The 17089-nt window shown below is 56.8% G+C and overlaps 1 protein-coding gene across 12 annotated transcripts in view; it reads left to right on the forward strand.

Moving 5' to 3' along the window:
• PAQR5 (progestin and adipoQ receptor family member 5) overlaps positions 1-17089 on the forward strand; it is a 75229-nt gene that overhangs the window by 52950 nt on the left and 5190 nt on the right. For all 12 annotated transcript variants that reach the window (XM_049611846.1, XM_049611853.1, XM_049611844.1 and 9 more), the window contains 4 exons: positions 939-1144; positions 5574-5700; positions 13001-13097; positions 15418-15559. In XM_049611846.1, coding sequence (XP_049467803.1) covers positions 939-1144; positions 5574-5700; positions 13001-13097; positions 15418-15559 — 572 coding nt within the window. The remainder of the gene's footprint in view (positions 1-938; positions 1145-5573; positions 5701-13000; positions 13098-15417; positions 15560-17089) is intronic.

A 17089-nucleotide genomic window follows, 5' to 3' on the forward strand; every position in this document is an offset into this window, starting at 1 on the left:
ATGGCTGAAGGCCTGTGTTTGCTGGGACAGGAGGAGAAAGATGGCCAGTGTAGCCAGGAGATGCCTTGTTGTCTCCCTCTGTGGGAGAGCCAGTGGGCAGAGGGGCGGGCTTTCTAGAAGGAGTGGTTTGTGGCGGAGGGCAACTCTGCAGGCAGGGCCCCCCTTGCCCGGGTCGCGGGTGAGGCAGACGGGAGGCAGAGCTGTGCCGTGTCTCTGTGTACAGGTGGGGCCCAGAGACCCAGGCTCAGCTGAGCCTCAGCATGGGACCAGGCCACTCAGAATGGGGGCTGCAGTGGCAGTGGGGGAATAGCATGGAGAGGAGGGAGAAAAAAGTCCTGGCAGCTTCTAGACTTTCAAGCACCCCCCCCCCCCCCCCGCCCTCCACCGCCACCCCGGGAGGATGCTTCTCTTTGAAGAGCCTTCCTGCAAAGGGACATAGACAAACCACAGGGATGGTGACAAGGCCGACCACTCCTATGGGCAGTGGCTGAGTGTCATGAGGTTATTTAATGTGACGTGCAAAGAGGTGGGGGAGGGTTACGAAGACTGCCTCGGGTATGGGATAGGCTGTTCTCCCGCGGTCCCGTTGAGGGGGAACCAGGGCTGACCCAATGGAGAGATTCAGGGGAGACAGGTGTCAGCTCAATGAAGGACTCGGGCAAGATGCTGTAAGAGAGATTCTGTGCTTACAAGGCCGGGCGAAGACCGGACTAGACGAACCTACATGCTCTCCTCTTGCCCCTCCTGCCCACTTCCAACCCCAAAAGGATCCCACTCACCCTCCGTCCCGCCTGGTGTTTCACCGAGGTGAGAACACACGGGGTTCAGTTGTCCCAGGGCAACGGAGGGCAACGGAGAGTCCGGGGAGGGGTGGGGGGTGCGAGGGGAGCCCCCCCCCCCCCCGCCGCAGAGGTCGAGTGGGCCGCGCTGTGTTCCAGGTTCTTCGCGTGGAGGTTTGTGACCGCCTTGTACGTGACAGACATCTGGAATGACAGCTACTCCTGGCCTCTGTTTGTGTACATGGGCACCAGCTGCGTGTACCCGCTTGCGTCCAGCTGTGCGCATACCTTCAACTCCATGTCCAAGAACGCCCGGCACATCTGCTACTTCCTGGACTACGGTGCCGTCAACCTCTTCAGCCTGGGTACGTGGGGGCCCGCGCTCTCCTCCCCTGCCCGGGGCCGAGCTCCTCGCCCCTTCCTCTGGGAGCTGGGGCCACCGGAAGGCGTTGCCGGGCTTGCGGAAGAGTCACGGGGACGCCGGGGCCCCATCCGGGTTCCCGGTGAGTGTCCGGTAAGCAGCCGGGCCAAGGGTGTGCTGGCAAATGCTAACGACCGATCGTCTGGGGACAAGGGCCCTGCTCTGTGGTGTTGGCCGACTCGTGCGGCGTAAACGACTCCCATCGCGGCTAACTTGGAGCCAGACGTCCCTGAACGCGGGCGGGGAGAGACACACGGTCGTGTACCATCAGGCAGTAAGTTTGTCTGTGCAGAGACTCTAGGTAGACGCACTAACTGGAAGTCGTTACTTCTGCGAACGTGCTTGTTTAATTGCACGCTTGTGGAGCTGGCCGTGTTTTAACAGTCGGCCTGCAAGATCTGGGCAAGCTAAGCAATCTGCTGTCCTAGGCCAGGGCGCCGCCTCCTCCCGGCTGCCGGGTCCCCGCGGCCTCATGGGCCGCTCTTCCGAGAGCTCTCCCAGCCTCTGATGCGGGGTGGGGGGGGGGGAGCCCCGCCGTGCGCCCCAAACCACTCCCCTTTCTCTGGCCCCCATCCCATCACTCCCCCGTTCTCCTTCGGCCTCTCCATGTTCCCACCCTCCTTTGCTGGCTCCCCTCCTCTGCTCTGCCGTCAGCGGGCAAGCTCCCCATCAGTCCTTGGGCCTCTGCTGCTGCGGGGTCCCGTTTTAGGGTGATCTCCCTCGTGCCCACACCATCCCCCAACACCTCTGGACTGGGCACTCCCAAAGCCATCTCTGGTTTACCGCCCACCTGAGGTCCACGCCGTGTCCGGCCCTCATTCCCCCCCCCCCCAACACCCCCTGGGCACACCTGCTCCCCTCCTGCAGTGACTCACCTGGCTGGTGGTCGCACCCCCACCCGGTCTTCCAAGTCCGAATCCGTACGTAGCCCTCGAGTCCCCTCCCTCTCAGGCCCCTGCCCGTGCAACTCCACTATCCTGTCCACGCCGTTCTGTGAGTCTCTACCCCACGTTCTTCAAATCGCTCCCCGGCGTGGGCTTCACTCACACCCCCCTGCCTGCCTCTCCCCCTGCACCATGACAACAGCCTCCCCTCCACTTCCTGCTTCTCCCCGACTCCAGCCAGCTTCCTTCCTGGGAGCCTTCTCTAACACCTCCCAATATGGCACTCCTGCCCACTTAAGACCTTTCAGGATTCCCAGTGACCCCGGAGGAAGTTCACACTCCTTAGTCTAGAGGCTTCCGGAGCCCTTGATCACCCGCCCCAGACCCATGATAAGAGCAGGCATTTTGGAGAAACCACGACACAGCAGGCTGCGTGCTGAGCCCCTGACACACATCACGACGGGGGGGCAGCACAAGGCGGAGCTTGTGGCCCGGCCGCCCCCGCCTCTTAATCATTATATGCTCGCGGGCACGTTTCTGAACCTCACTAAGCCTCAGTCCTCTGGGCCACAAAATGGGCATCCTATCTCCCTCATAGGGTGGGATGAAGGTGAAATGAGTTTAGCCAAGGGGAGCACCCCCCACAGTGCCTGGCACTGAGCAAGCATCGGAAGGTAGCCATTACCACGATTATGTCCTTAACCCTGACGTCGGTCCCCGGGGATGGGGGCCATCGCTGTACCCACCCTGTAGGTAAGAATAATGAGGCGCCGTGAAGTGAGTTACTCAGGTCGCACAGCTTGCCAATGGCAGAGCCAGGGTTAGAACCCAAGCCCCAGGGGTCAGCCGCCACCCCCCCCTCCCCCCGAACTGCCTCCCTTCCCGTCACTGGCTTTCTGTCTTTGTAAGAGTTCCTGGGTGTCTGGTGCCCCCACACAGGACCTTACCAGAGAACTTCCTCTTTCCCTCCCTGCAGGGCCTTCAAGGCTCGGCCCCGGCAGCCTCAGCGGCCCCTACCCACGGCCCCCTCCAAGCCCCCCGGACCGGGAGCCCCTCCATGTGGCTCTGGGCCCCAGCCTGGTCAGTGATGTCTTCATTGCTGCTCCTTGCTCAGAATGGCTCCCTGAGGATGGGACATTGTTCCTTCGCATTTGGCTTTCCAGCCTGTGGCCCAGTGCCTGATGGGGAGCGGTTCAGGGAATACAGAAGGGAGGTCTAGTCCGTGGAGAGAGCCTACGGATTCTACCTCGGCCTCCCTGCCCCTTTGTCTGCAGCCGCCTCTCCTGCCCGTGTGGAAACCCTCAGTACCCCCCCCCCCCCGGATGGCATTTGCTCCCACTTCCTCCCTGGTTTCCAGCTGTTCCTCTCTCTAGGTCATCCTGTGCAATTTCACTAGGTTTTGGCCATCTCAATCCCTCGCTCGGAAACCTTCCGTGGCTCCCTATTGCCTCAAAGAGGATGTTTCCTTTCCTTAGCCTGGAATCCAAAGGTGCCTCTACTCCTGCTCCCTGGAAAGCCCCCTAAAGGGGTCTGAGCACCATTTACAATGCGTGTATGCGTGGAGGGGTGCGGTTCCCCACGGCACCAAGCAATTCTCAGATACCAGCTGGGCGCCCTATAGTTCAACTCATTTCTGATACTGTTCCCACAGGTTAAGGGCTCAGTCCCATAAGACTGACCACCCCTTCCCCCCACCCCCTTCAGACACCTGTCTCAAGCCCAGGTTGTTACCTGTGCCTTTGACAGACTGGCTATAGACCCAAGGCTTCAGTGACCCCGGCTCACAGAACTCAGAGAAACACTTTACGCACTGGATTACTGGTCTGTTATAAAAGACTGTAACTCAGGGACAGCCGGATAGAAGAGACGCCCAGGAGAGACGCCCAGGGTAGGGCCTGGGGAGGGGCCTGGAGCTTCTACGCCCACCGAGCACGCCCCTCTCCCTGAATCTCCACGTGTTCACCCACCCGGAAGCTCGCCGAACCTCTCCCTTTGGTTTTTTATGGAGACTTCATTAGTTACCGTTGATTTCACCTCCAGCCCCTCTCCCCTCCCGGGCGTCGGGGGTGCGGGACTGAGGCTTCCAACCCTCTGGTGACAGGGTTGGTCTCCAGAAATCCAGGCCCCATCCTGAAGGGGCTTTCCAAAGTCATCTCATTAACAGAACGAGAGACACCTTTGTGGCGGTCCTCGCTTAGGACATTCCAGGGGTTTTAGGAGCTCTGTGCCAGGAACAGTGGAGGAGACCAAACGTGTATTTCTTATTGGAAGTCATTTCGTTTCCCCCCCGCGGTTGGGGGCAGGGTCTGAGGTTCCCCTGCTCTTGTCCCACCCACGGAGCTTGCGTGCACCTTGGCCTCCCGCCAAGCAAGTGCATCCTGGTCCAGATGGAGCCCCCGGGTGTATCAGGCCGAGGAAGAGTTTGTGCCCCGGGAGTCAGTTCCCAGCTGAAATCCTATCTCGGCTCTTTTCCCCAAGTGGGAACACCCCTTGGCTTTATCAGACTCCCATCTGTTAAATGGGGTCAGAGGCAGAGGTGAACCTGTGTGGCCCAGGCCTGCTTCAGCCTTGAGCCGGGATTTCACCGTTCTCTAGATCTTTGGAATAACAGGTGAGCTTAGCGCTGACCCCTGAGGCCCTGGGCTGACAGGTCCGTGACTGTCTTCTCCCCTCCCAGAGGAGACCTGGTAAGGGTGGCTGGAGAGGGCTTCTGGGCCAGGCCCATGGACACACCTGGCCCCTTTGAAAAGGACAGCGATCTCCCCTGTTCTTTCAAGTAAAAGCTGCAGCAGACAGGTCTCTCAAGGGCCCCTGGTAACCCCTCTGTCACAGACTCCCAGACCTAAGGCAACGGAACACCAAGCCTAGCCTCTCATACCCGCCCGTGAGCTGGCCAGTCCCCCAGCACACTGGCGCGATATGCCTCGCCTCGGCAAGGGCCCTCCCTCCCTGCCACATCCACCTTCCCACGGGGGCACCCCGCGTCATCGGCAGGTGAGATGTGCACACTCAGAGCAAATCTGAGCACGTGGAGGGGTCCTCGTGGGCCACGGCATGTGGTTAACAGTGGGGGCTTTCACTGAGCTGCCTCAGGCTGAAGCTTGGCTTTGCCGCTTTCTAGCTGGGTGCCCCCCCCAGGTGGGTTGCTAGACCTCTCTGTGCCTCCGTCTCATCATCTGTACATGAGGATGAGTGCAGGATTTATGTCACAGGGTGATTGATTGTAAACGTTCTGCGAGTCAACGTGTGTAAAGCCCCGGGGGGGCCATGCTGGGCTCATACTAAGTTCTCAGGGTAGGATTGGGGTAGGCAGGGAGGAGAGGGAGGATGTTCTGGGAGGGGCGGTGGCGCAGGCAAGGTATGGCGGCAGGACGCTCATGGTCCCTGGGGATAATGAGGGCTCAGCCAGATGCTGGGGTTGGTCTTCCCGAGGAGTCCAGACTGTGCTGCATCCTGGCTTCCCGCCCAAAGCTGGTTTTTCTTCCCCAGGCTCAGCCATCGCTTACTCTGCCTATTCGATCCCCAACGTGATGGTGAACACCACCTTCCATGACTACTACGTGCCCCTGGCCGTGCTGAACACCATCATCAGCACCGGCCTCTCCTGCTACTCCAGGTACCCGGCCGCTGCACCTCAGAGGGCGGGGGAGGCTCAGTGGAAGGGCTCTCGGAAGCCTGGGGGCTCAGGTCCACACGGACATCCCGCGGCTGGCAGGACCCGCTTCATGGGCACGAAGCCTGGGTGTTCAAGGGGACTCCACACTTGGCTTCATGCTGGCCCTATTGCGGGGCAGGCTGCGTCTCCTCCTTGAACCTCAGTTTGCTCATCTGTAAAATGGGGCCAACCGAACTACTCTCCTTGTGAGATGGAGGTAAGGGTTACAGGCAATGTGGTGGGAACAGCTGGCCCAGAGGCGGTGCCCCATCAGTGGGCCGTCGGCGAACAGTGACTGAGCGGGCCCGTCTCTAGACATATGTGCCAGCTGTCAAGCTGTCAGATGGCACCCAAGTGTCCCCGGCGTCCCTGGAGAAACCCTATGGCTGTGAGCCACACCCAGATCACTGGCTCTGATTCTCTCTAGTTTCTCCCTTTCACTCAAGAAAGCTCACTGGAGTGTGAATACATGAGACACTGTTTTGTGGCTAAAAGCTCTGGTTTATGCAGCCCTTTGTGAAAAGGAACCGCCTCAATTTCCTCTTGCTTAAATTATTTGGGACACCTCTCAGATGGCGGTGTTGGGGTGTTAGCCCTGTCGGGATGCCGCCGGGGTGCTGGGTGGGGGAGTGGTGGGGGCTCTCGTGGGAGGCTGGCAGGTTGCGCCCCATCTTCCGTCCCCCGGTCTCGATTCTGGGGCGCTGGTTGGGGTCTCCCCATTGGACCAGCTCAGAGAATTGTAGCCATCCGCTTGCCCCTCCCCAGGAGGAGAGGGACGGGGGCGGAGGGAGGGGCGCTTCTCTGCGATGATTGTGGCTACACCTTTCCTTGGGTGACACTGGGGTTTCGTGGCACAGAAGGTAGGCCCGTTTTCCCAAACTTGACAGGCTGGTTTTCTGTAAAAACGGAAGGATAGATTCTTAAAGAGCATGCAGACCCACTTGCCCCAACCTGCCTTCTACTTGCCTGTCCTGAGACGGGTGGGAAGCGTGGAGTTGCTTTGAGTCAGAGGGAGTCTCATTTCTAGGCTCCGTCTCAACATTAGGGCTGCTCATCCCATGACAGAAGCCTGGGGGTGGGAGTGGGGGATAAAGTCTCTTCCCTCCTGGAAGTGCAGAAGCCTCCTAAAGCTGTGAGGAGATCGGGTCTGCCCGTGGGGGTAAGAAACTGAATCCGATGTCACGGGCTTATCCTCGCCTCCTCCCCACTTCCTCGAGGACTCCGTTGCCAGGGACGCAGAAGCCTCTTTCTGGAGTGCAGCCTCTGTGCCAGACTGGCGCTGTGACGGTTGCATGGGTGACAGAGAGGAGTGGGTGGGTCCCTGCCTCGGGTGAGACAAGGCTTAACACTCACAGAAAAGTAACAAGGATGCCAGCCACCGCCCACGAGACGCGAAGCATGACCTCGAGGCAAGGGACCGGGGATGCACACACACACACACCTAGCTCTGGTCCTTGGATGAGTCACAGCCCTGTCTGGTTAGCTCCTGCTAGGCTGTGTAGTTAGGATTGGAGGGAGGTGAGCACTGTGGGCCGCAAGGGTGCAAGGAAGTTTCCATGAGTGTCAAACAAATTGTCCCAGAGTTAATGATCCAGGACTGCTTTCCTAGGAACTCCCAGTGCAAATTCTCAAAACATTTGCTCCCCCCCCCCCCCCGCCACCTTTTTTTAAGCTTTCTGAATCACCTATAAGCCACCAGGGTAGATTGTTTCCTTCTAACCAGGGATCCACCCGGGTTGTTTATAACAAATGGGTCTTCTGGATGTGGCATACCTGTTACCTTTTGACAAACTCATTTGGCAGGGCAGGCTGGCTAGGAATCTCTTGATGCTTGTGCTTGGAGGCTTCTCCCTTGTCAATGAAATGGATTATCTCTGTTTACTTCTGGGGCACATCTGTCGCTATTCCATCTATCCGTCTATCCATTCATCCATCCATGCATCCATCCATCCACCTTCCTATCCACCATTCCCCCTACCCAACCACCACCTACCCATCCATCTGCCCACCCATTCACCCATCCACCTACCCAACCATCCATCCATCCATCCACCCATCCACTCACTCAACCATCCATCCGCTACCCATCTACCTCCTACTTGTCCGTCCATCCATGCATCTATCCATCCATTCACCCATCCATCCACTACCCATCTACCCCCTACTTGTCCATCCGTCCATGCATCTATCCATCCATCCATTCACCCATTCATCCAGCCAGCCAGCCGGCTAACCAACCAACCACCCAACATTCCTTAAATGCCTGCCCTACTCCAGGCATCATGTTAAGATCTGGGAATACCAGGAGGAGAAAGGCACAGCCCTTACCCTCAGAGAGCACCCAGTGCAGTGGTTGAAGCAGACTGCAGACCCCCGCAAAGGCCAGGTGGACTCATCATTTCCTCTAACGGCCAGAGGAAATGGAATTTAGAGTATAGCATTACAGAAGGCAACATAAACAATGAGAATATAAGATGACACCTGCTTGGATACACAAAGTTCTGCAAAATGGTACTAGGACTGAGTATTAGCTGGAGATAGGGGATGGGCCTCTTGGGCAGAGCGAACGGCCTGGGTAGGGTAAGGGGGCCAGAGAGGATAGTACTGGGAGGCAGCAAGGAGTCGCCGGAAGTTGCCTGCACAGCTGGAAGGAGGAGAGTGGCTGGAGAGGGTCTCAGCAGCTGCCAGGATCTGAGGTGCCTCACGTGTCCTTCTGAGGACTGGCCCTGTGCTCGTGAAGGACAGTGATCTTTGTAGGAGGCCAGTTCCATGGACTCCACTTTGGAGCTGAGGGGCTTCCTGGTGTGGTAGCAGCTGCTGCCGTGGGGATGGGAGGAAGGTGGTGCTGGAAGAGAAACAGAGAAGGGGGCCCACAGACAGGGTGGGATGCCCCATCTGAGGGCCCTTTGGGCTCCCTTCTCACCTGGTCCTCTCTCCTTTCATGTTTTCATTTCCTTCTTGGTCTTCAGTGTCTGAGGAGCAAGAAAGAGGACTTGTGCCCAGGGCGGGGGGTGACTCAGCCCCTATTAACTTCAGGAGAAGCAGGTGGAGAGGAGGGCCAGGGCCCCCCCCCGGAGGCCCCGATTTCACAGACTTGCCGTGTGGCCTCTGGCTCCAGTGTCTATACAAGCAAGGGCATCTGAGAGGATGTTTCTGGGTCCTGTCTGGTTTGGGTGTTCTACAATGCCGGAGCTTCGGAGTCTTTTCCAAGATTTCTCTCCTTGCCTTCCCCCTCCCCCAAGCCCACCCGACCTTGGCCTCCTGCGCCATCAGTCCATGGCGTGGCCAGGAGTGGCAGAGAACCACCGTCGTCTTCCCTGGGCAGGAAGTAGACCGTGAACCTCGCGAGTAGTTTTTAGTTATTTCCGTCCTTACCGGAGTATCACGGTCTAAGTGGCATTCATTCCATCACAGTGCATGTCTTTAAGGTAAATCTCCACGTAGAGAACCGGGGACTCCCCTGACTGGGTTTCTGGTCCCTATGATCATGGCCTCTTGTTCAAATGAATATTCCAGAAAACTGCTTTCTTCCTCGGTAGCACTTGAGAAAGGAGATGGGAGAATGCGTGATCTCTATGTGGCTCTTGGAGCAAAGTGGGGTGACGGAGACCTCGCTTGCTCATCCTGCTGACCACCCAGAAGCCCAGAAAGGTGTCCTCACTCCCTTAAGGCACGTTGATCCCACAGAGTTTGCTGTATGTTACAAGTCCGTGTAGGTACTTTCTATCCACGCATCCAAGGCACCCAGCAGTCGGCTTTTTGGACAGATACTTGCTCAGTGGAATGCCCTATGGGCAGTGCTGTGAGGGAGAGGGGTGACTTTTCATCCCAGACGGAAAGTGAGCTGCACCGTGAGAGCCATCCTGTGGCTTTGGTACTGTGGCAGCCAAGAGCGGCACAGAGAAGGCCCAGGAGAGGGTTTGGAGGTCAGAGCTGGAGGCAGGAGGCTCAGCAGTGAGTGGTTCTCAGACACCTCTGGAGGTCGGAGGGCTCAGCCAGATGACAGTGCTACCGGGGCCAGGGCCCAGCATGTGGAAACGTCCACATTCCTGTGATGTCGCTCCCACAACAGAACAGCTGTAACCACAGCGCACACACATACACGCACACGGCCTCTGCAATAGAACGTTGCCAAAAGCTCACCCGTTTCAGGCACCCGTTCCAGAACTTGCTTGCAAATCCTGCTGGCTTTGTTGCAACAAGATTTATCAGGTTTTAGAACAGACTGGTATCGTATCGACCCTCTCCTGATAAAGGCTTCTGCCAAAAAAATCCAGTGTTGCCTGCCAACCTGGTTCTAGGCAGCTGAGGCCTGACTCCCTGTAAACTGGCCTCTCAACTCTGTGGTGTAGGGACTGTCTGACCAGGTGGGGCTTTGGAGACCAGGTGGGGCATCCGGTGCTTTCCTGAGGATTCTGTGGCTCCCACCCCTCCTTCCGGGAATCTCTGGATGGAGCGACACCCTATGGCTAAATATGGAACTGCACCTTAGTAGTGGGAGGCCCCTGTCTGTGGCTGCTGGCCCTTCTGCCTTTTATTCTCTGTTGCTGTCTCTCTTCTGCTCTGCTTTTTCTCCTTTTTTCTCCCTGTAGACTCGGCTTTGCAGCTGGAGAGGCTGGTTCGTTTGCCCCCGGGAAAGCACTTTGTCAGGCCGGGCGAAATGTTGTCTCAAGTCACGGGAAATCCATGGTTTGGGGGATGGCCCTCGCCGGCCACAGCCAGCTTTCCTCCTGTGTAAGTGGTCACAGAAAGAGCGTGCTTTATGGTGAGCCATAAAGAGCGTTTAATGGCGAGCCTCTCCTAACTCAGGAAGGGTAGGCCGTGCCGTGCACGGGGCAGGAGGGAGCAGGCGTGCGGTCGGGTTTGCCAGGAGACCGTGAATGCTATTGAGATGGACTCTGGCTGTTGGGGCAGTGGGCGTGTGCCCCAGCTGCTCCCTGGGGCAGAGGGTACAGGCTAGGATGAAGGCTGGGTTGTGGTCTGAGGCCTGCTCAGCCTGCCGGAGGGGCGGTGGTGTGAAACGTGGAAGCCAGACGGCCCAGGGTGTCAGTCCTAGCTTTGCCTCTTACCAGCTCCTCTGACTCTAGGCAAATCACCCAGAACCTGGCTGTGCCCATTTTCCTTACGGCGTAGCTATAAGATGGGGACGGGGAGAGAATGAATCCCACGACACACATTTTAGTAAAAGCTTCCATTTCGTGAGTGTTCCTCTGTGATGTGAATAAGCTCCCTCGTTAAGTATCATCTCATCAGATGCTTGCAACAAGCCCGTGAGGGGGTAGGGTTGTCGGCCCTGTGTCACACACGAGGATTCAGAGGGGCGCAGAGGTTACCTCACCTGCCGGGGTCACATGATCATGAAGGGCAGAGGCAGGATTCGAACCCAGGGTGTCCAGGTCAGAAACTGCGTGTGAAATCATGGCACGGTGTCTCTTCCCCTCTCCCAGGGTAGGTGGTTTACTCCCAGGGCTGGGGTTCCTGTTTGCGGGGGGATGTAAGTTGCTGTCCCTTGTTTCTTTCCCTCCTTTTCCTGGAGCTTGTCTTCCTTCTCTACCCAGCGCCCGCCATGTGCTTGTCTGATGTAGGACAGGGTCAGGAAAGGGGACACATGCTGCCATGGGCTTGAGAGCAGTCGGAGCCTATCGCTGGAGGCTGTGGGGCTTCTCTGCCTCTTATTCTGGAGCAGGGATCCTCATGCTTGGCATTCCTGAGGGCTAGACATGACACAGTGGCCAGGGGGACAGCAGGTGACAGGTGATGGCACCAGCCTGTAGCGACAGGAAGAACCTGGCTGAGTGGGGAGATGGGTGCGGGCTGAGCAGAGAGGCAGATTGTGTTTGGTGGAGGAAAGGGCAGGCTTGTGGGCTGGGACTGGGGGGTCTGGGGACCAGGGGTGGGGAGCAGACTCCATTCTCGCCAGAGAGCGTGACGAGGGGCAGGACTGTCAGGAAGGGCTGAGAGGGGCCAAATGCCTCCACTGCCTTACTGGCTGCACCAGGACGGCCACCCCACCAGCCCTGGCGCCCTGACTCTGCACCCCACCTTTGTGGGGACCTCTGGCCTCGCCCTGCAGCCCTGGGGGCACTGAGGGAGGGCCCCGCCCCCCCACTGATACCCAGTGGTACCCAAGCGGGGTCCTGCCCTGCTACCCTGCCTCGACAGCCCCCTGGCCCGGGGCGTGAGCCCTCCCTCGCCTGAGCCCCAGTTCAGGGCTCTGGTTTTATGTGGACATTCTCCTCGCTCCTCTCACGTCCTCCCAGCGTCCAGCCTGCCATTTGTGCTGCCAGAGTCCCCACACCCTGCGCTGCCGGCCCCGAGCCAGCAGAGGCCCCATCGCATTCTGTCCAGGAGGACCTACCTGTCTTTGCCACGGTCAGCATCGCTCATTTTTTTTTTTTTTAATTTTTTTTTTCAACGTTTTTTATTTATTTTTGGGACAGAGAGAGACAGAGCATGAACGGGGGAGGGGGAGAGAGAGAGGGAGACACAGAATCGGAAACAGGCTCCAGGCTCCGAGCCATCAGCCCAGAGCCTGACGCGGGGCTCGAACTCACGGACCGCAAGATCGTGACCTGGCTGAAGTCGGACGCTTAACCGACTGCGCCACCCAGGCGCCCCAGCATCGCTCATTTTAACGTTGGCTTCCTCTTGGGACTGGAGGCGGGTCGGGGTGTTGCTGAACGAGGGGGAAAGGCCACGTTTACTCGGTTTCCCCAGGCCAGCGTCCCTGTGTGTGGTACCAAGTATTCCGGAAGTCTCTCAAAGTCATTAAAGACTTCACCGAACCAAGGGCTTTGGCACAGCACGCACACGGGGCAGCTGACATCGGCTCCTTCACAGCCGTGCTCGCCCCCGGAGCCCGGGCTGGGGGCCCCCCACACCCCCCAACGTCTGCCCACCCTGGTTGCTGCTGGACTTCTAAAAGGCCCTTTGGCAGTTTGACAACTTGCCTCCCAGAGGGCCTTCCCAGTCCAATACCTCCTCCCTGGCTTCTTTGGACACCGTTGCCTCTAACGATGCGCCCCAGGAGATGGTTTCCCCTGAGACCCTTTCTCCTCGAAGGCAGAGTCACTCCCGTCGGGCTGGGAGAAGTGGAAGAGGCCCATCGAGGGGGAGCCACTGGCCTCCGGAGGAGGTTGCACAAAAAGACTTCTCTTCTGCGGACGACCTGCCCTCAGTAATTTGTCATGTGCGTGCACGTGTGTCATTCACGGAAACCGTTTTCGGTCCAACGTCTTCCCCCTTTCCTTCCCCGCTTTAGGTTTCTTGAAATCCAGAAGCCCGGGCTCTGCAAGATGCTTCGCGTCCTTGCCTTTGCTTATCCCTACACCTGGGACTCCCTTCCCATCTTCTACAGGGTAAGGGCCCGGCTCCGTCTTTTCTCTGCCTGTTGGCAACACCAGGGAATCTATTGTTTCCTGAGCTCCTGGGGCTCGGAGCGCCATGCTGGTCACTGTGAGGGACGGACGTGGGAGGCACGACTCAGGGGGTCCCTTAGTAGTTAGGACACAGCAGGAGAATGAAGGCCCTGGCAAACCACAGGGGATGCATCAATGGCCAGCACTGACTGGGGGCTCAGACGCAGTCGTGGAGGGCTGGGAAGGGGAGGCAGCCTGGGGTTTAGTGGGGTGACCAGGAAAGCAGGCTCTGGAGGCAAATCTCTAATACGTACTCGCTGTAAGACTTTGGGCCAGTTATGTACCATCTCTGTGCCTTGATGTCCCCCTCTGTAAAATGGGCATGGTAATAACACCTGCTTTCATCAGACTGCGGGGAAGATTACATGAGATTGCTGGCTCGTGGCAAGTGGCCACTAAATGCATTTATTCTGTATTATCATCAACTAACATACTAGCAGCGAAGGAAAAAGGATAAATGAAGGTCGCAAGATAGATGGGAATTGGAGAACATGAAGGAAGGGGGTGTAGGAGGGACACAAGAAAGGGGAGAGGCACTCACAAATTGGATGGACCTGAGTTCAAATCCCAGCACGCACTGGCTCTGTGACCTTAGGGAATGCACCTGATCTCTCTGAGCCTCGGTTTCCTCATCTGTTAATGAGGCTGACATCCTCTCCCACACAGAGGGGTAGAGGGGCTTAATCAAATCAGCAGATCGGAGGGCTCAGCAATGCCCGGCAGAGGGCCTGCACCCAGTGAGTGGAGTTTCCCTCCCAGGGGCAGCTTGAAGTTTGATGCGCAAGTCAGGGACCGAAGGGGAGGGCCAGAGCCGGTGCCACCTGTGTGAGCCTGGGGTGGGGGGAGACCCAGAGGCGTGGGTGCGGCCCATTCCCCTGACTCCTTCCTCGACGACACAGAACACCCATAGGAAACCAGAGCAGAGAGCAAGCTGTTCCCACATGCCACCAAATCGCATAGCACAGGTCTGCGTTATTAGGAGCACCAGCTGAGTCAGACCGGGCGGAGGAGGGGCGGGGAGGTCTGATCTCGAGCGGGGAGGTTGACGAGCACCGGTTCTGGAATCAGCCTGCCTGGATCCACAGCCTGACTTCACTGCTGATTAGTGGTTTGCAAGTCACCCTCTGGCCCAGCTTCCTCATCCGCAAAGTGGGATGTTTCGGTAGTTGTTGAGGCTGTGATGAAATTGTGCAAATAAAAGGCTGGCTTAGTGCCCTAGGTAAGTGATGGCTGCTGTCATTATAATGATAATACAAAAACTATACTTAGCTCTCAAACAGGATAATGGCTGTAATTAACACGTTTTGATGACTCAGAAAGGCCTTCCAGGGATTTCTAGGCTTTAAAGCCTTAATTAGGAGCTTGAAATCAGGGGATGCGCTGGTGAGAAGTGAGTTCAAGGGTGACTAGACCACTTTTTACTATACTTACATTTTACCCCCAGACAAAAGAGTAGCAAATAGATCTAGTAGGATTTTTCTTTTCCTTTCTCTTCCTTCCTTGATTTCTTTCCTTTTCTTTGGTAATTAAATAACCCAAAAGGCTTTATGGGCATTTGGAGGATTAAAATACAGCTGCCCTGCGGGGAGAAAAAATAAAATAAAATACAGTTGCCTTGGGTCTCTCAAAAGATCACAGTCAGAATTGTGGGGGAGCCTGGGTGGCTCAGTTGGTTAAGCATCTGACTTCGGCTCAGGTCATGATCTCATGGTTTGTGAGTTCGAGCCCCGGTTCGGGCTCTGTGCTGACAGCTCAGAGCCTGGGAGCCTGCTTCGGATTCTGGGTCTCTTTTGTTCTCTCTGCCCCTCCCCTATTTGCGCTCTGTCTCTCTCTCACACAAAAATGAATAAACATTAAAAAAAATATTAAGGGGCACCTATAGGTGCCACAGTCGGTTAAGTGTCCGACTCTTGATTTCGGCCCAGGTCATAATCTCGCAGTTTGTGACTTTGAGCCCCGCACTGGGCTCTGTGCTAACAGTGCGGAGCCTGCTTGGGATTCTCTCTCTCCCTTTCTCTCTGCCCCTCCCCTGCACTCTCTCTCTCTCTAAATAAACCTAAAAAAATTTTTTTTAATATAAAAAAAAAAAGGAATAGGAATTCTGCTCCCACGGTCCCTGAGAGTTCCCCTTCCAAGTCACAGACCAAGGAGGTGAGGGCCTTGGCCCGTGGTGCCCGCACGCGTGTGCAGAGATGGCTTCAGGTGATGAGAAGGAAGGGGGCCTCCTCTCGAGACCTGATGTTCCTCTGAATCCCTGCAGCTGTTCCTGCTTTCGGGGGACGGTGCGCAGAATGAAGCCGCCTTGTACCACCAGAAGCACACGGCCATGACCCTCCTGGCCTCTTTCTTCTACTCCGCACACCTGCCAGAGCGCCTGGCGCCTGGACGCTTCGACTACATCGGTGAGTGCGCGGCAGCCCCGTTGTCTCCCTGCCACCAGGACGCCAGTGCATGCGGTCTCGAAGGGGAAGCAGGGGCATGGAGAGACGCAATTCCCCAGGGGCTTCTCTAGGAGCAGGCCAAGGGAAGTGAAACTGTAAGGCAATGGAGGCCAGGATGTACGTAGCCAGCAAATGGCCAGGTAGGATGGGAGGATGGAGAACAGGTGCATCTAGGATTCTAAGGCATTCCTATGGGCTACGGGGCCTAGGGAGTCCCGTTATTACCCCGAAGATGAAATCCCAGGATTAAATGGACATCGAGGGCAGCCCTGGAGAGGAACAAGACAGACCGAGTGCAGATGGCCCCGAGGCTGATAGATGGCAGGGGCTGTGCCAAGGAGGGGAGCGTGTCTTCGTCTCGTTCAGGCGGCTGCAGTGGGGCCAGGAGTCTTGGTTCTCAGGTGTGGCCCCTGGAGCATCAGCATTTAGCATTATCTGGGAATTCTCAGATTCTCAGGCCCCCGGACATCCCAAACCAGAAGCTCGGGGCGCCTCACTCAGAGGCTGGGTGACTCTCCAGGGGAACCTGAGCTCACCGCCATTAAAGAAGTGATGTGCTGGAGAGGAGCTGTCAGAGCCAGAGGACTTCCACCTGCTGGGAGAGCGCCTTTCCTCTCTGTCTAGGGACATGGGTCGGGCACTGGCTGGAGGAGGGACCCTTGGGCCACTTCTGGTGAGGCTGAGGACTCCTTGAGATGAGAGCTCCCTAGATACGCTGTCATGGGGGTTCAAGGGTCAGCCCTTATCCTTAAATGGTGGGCAGGGACCCTGGTTCTCCCCAAGCCCATTTCTCCAATGATTTTTTTCATCTCCTCCCACCTAAGACGTGTGGCCAGATTTGCTTTATTGGCTCTGAAAAGAGCTTCATCTCCTTTATTTCAATTCTGTCCTATCAGAAGGGATGCCAAGGACCAAGATGCTTGGAGGGTAAATTTCAAACAAAAAGGTGAGGGGGCGGGGGAGACGAGAGGGCCACGGAGTTGGAACTTGTCTACAGGAGCCCTGTCCACCTCCCGAGCCCCACCTAGACAAAGTATCGGTGGTTGTAAATGAAGTCCGGGGACTGCAGGAAAAAAATAGCCCTGGCCTTGTTTTACCAACTCCCTGGTGTCTTAATAACATTTCATTTATTCACTTTTAATCCCACTCTCTTGGGCCTAGGGGAACAGAACCCAGAGACACCCCTCCATTGGCCAGACATTTGCCAGACAACTGTTAATGACAGACAAATGTTAATGACAACTGTTAATTAACAACGGGTTTGGAAAATGATCCGTCCCACAATAATGGGGTCTGCCAGATGTGGGATTCCCTCTCCGATGTGGGGCAGAGTGCTAACTGGTTAGTGCTGGCCCTGCCCGTAGGAAGTTCCTCCATATTCCTGTCCAGCCAGATTGCGGGAATCTCTCTCTCTCTCTCTCTCTCTCTCTCTCTCTTTTTTTTTTTTTTTTTTTTTTTAAATTTTTTTTTCAACGTTCTTTTTTTTTTTTT

Source organism: Panthera uncia, assembly GCF_023721935.1.
Source record: "Panthera uncia isolate 11264 chromosome B3 unlocalized genomic scaffold, Puncia_PCG_1.0 HiC_scaffold_1, whole genome shotgun sequence".
NCBI classification, from domain to species: domain Eukaryota; kingdom Metazoa; phylum Chordata; class Mammalia; order Carnivora; family Felidae; genus Panthera; species Panthera uncia.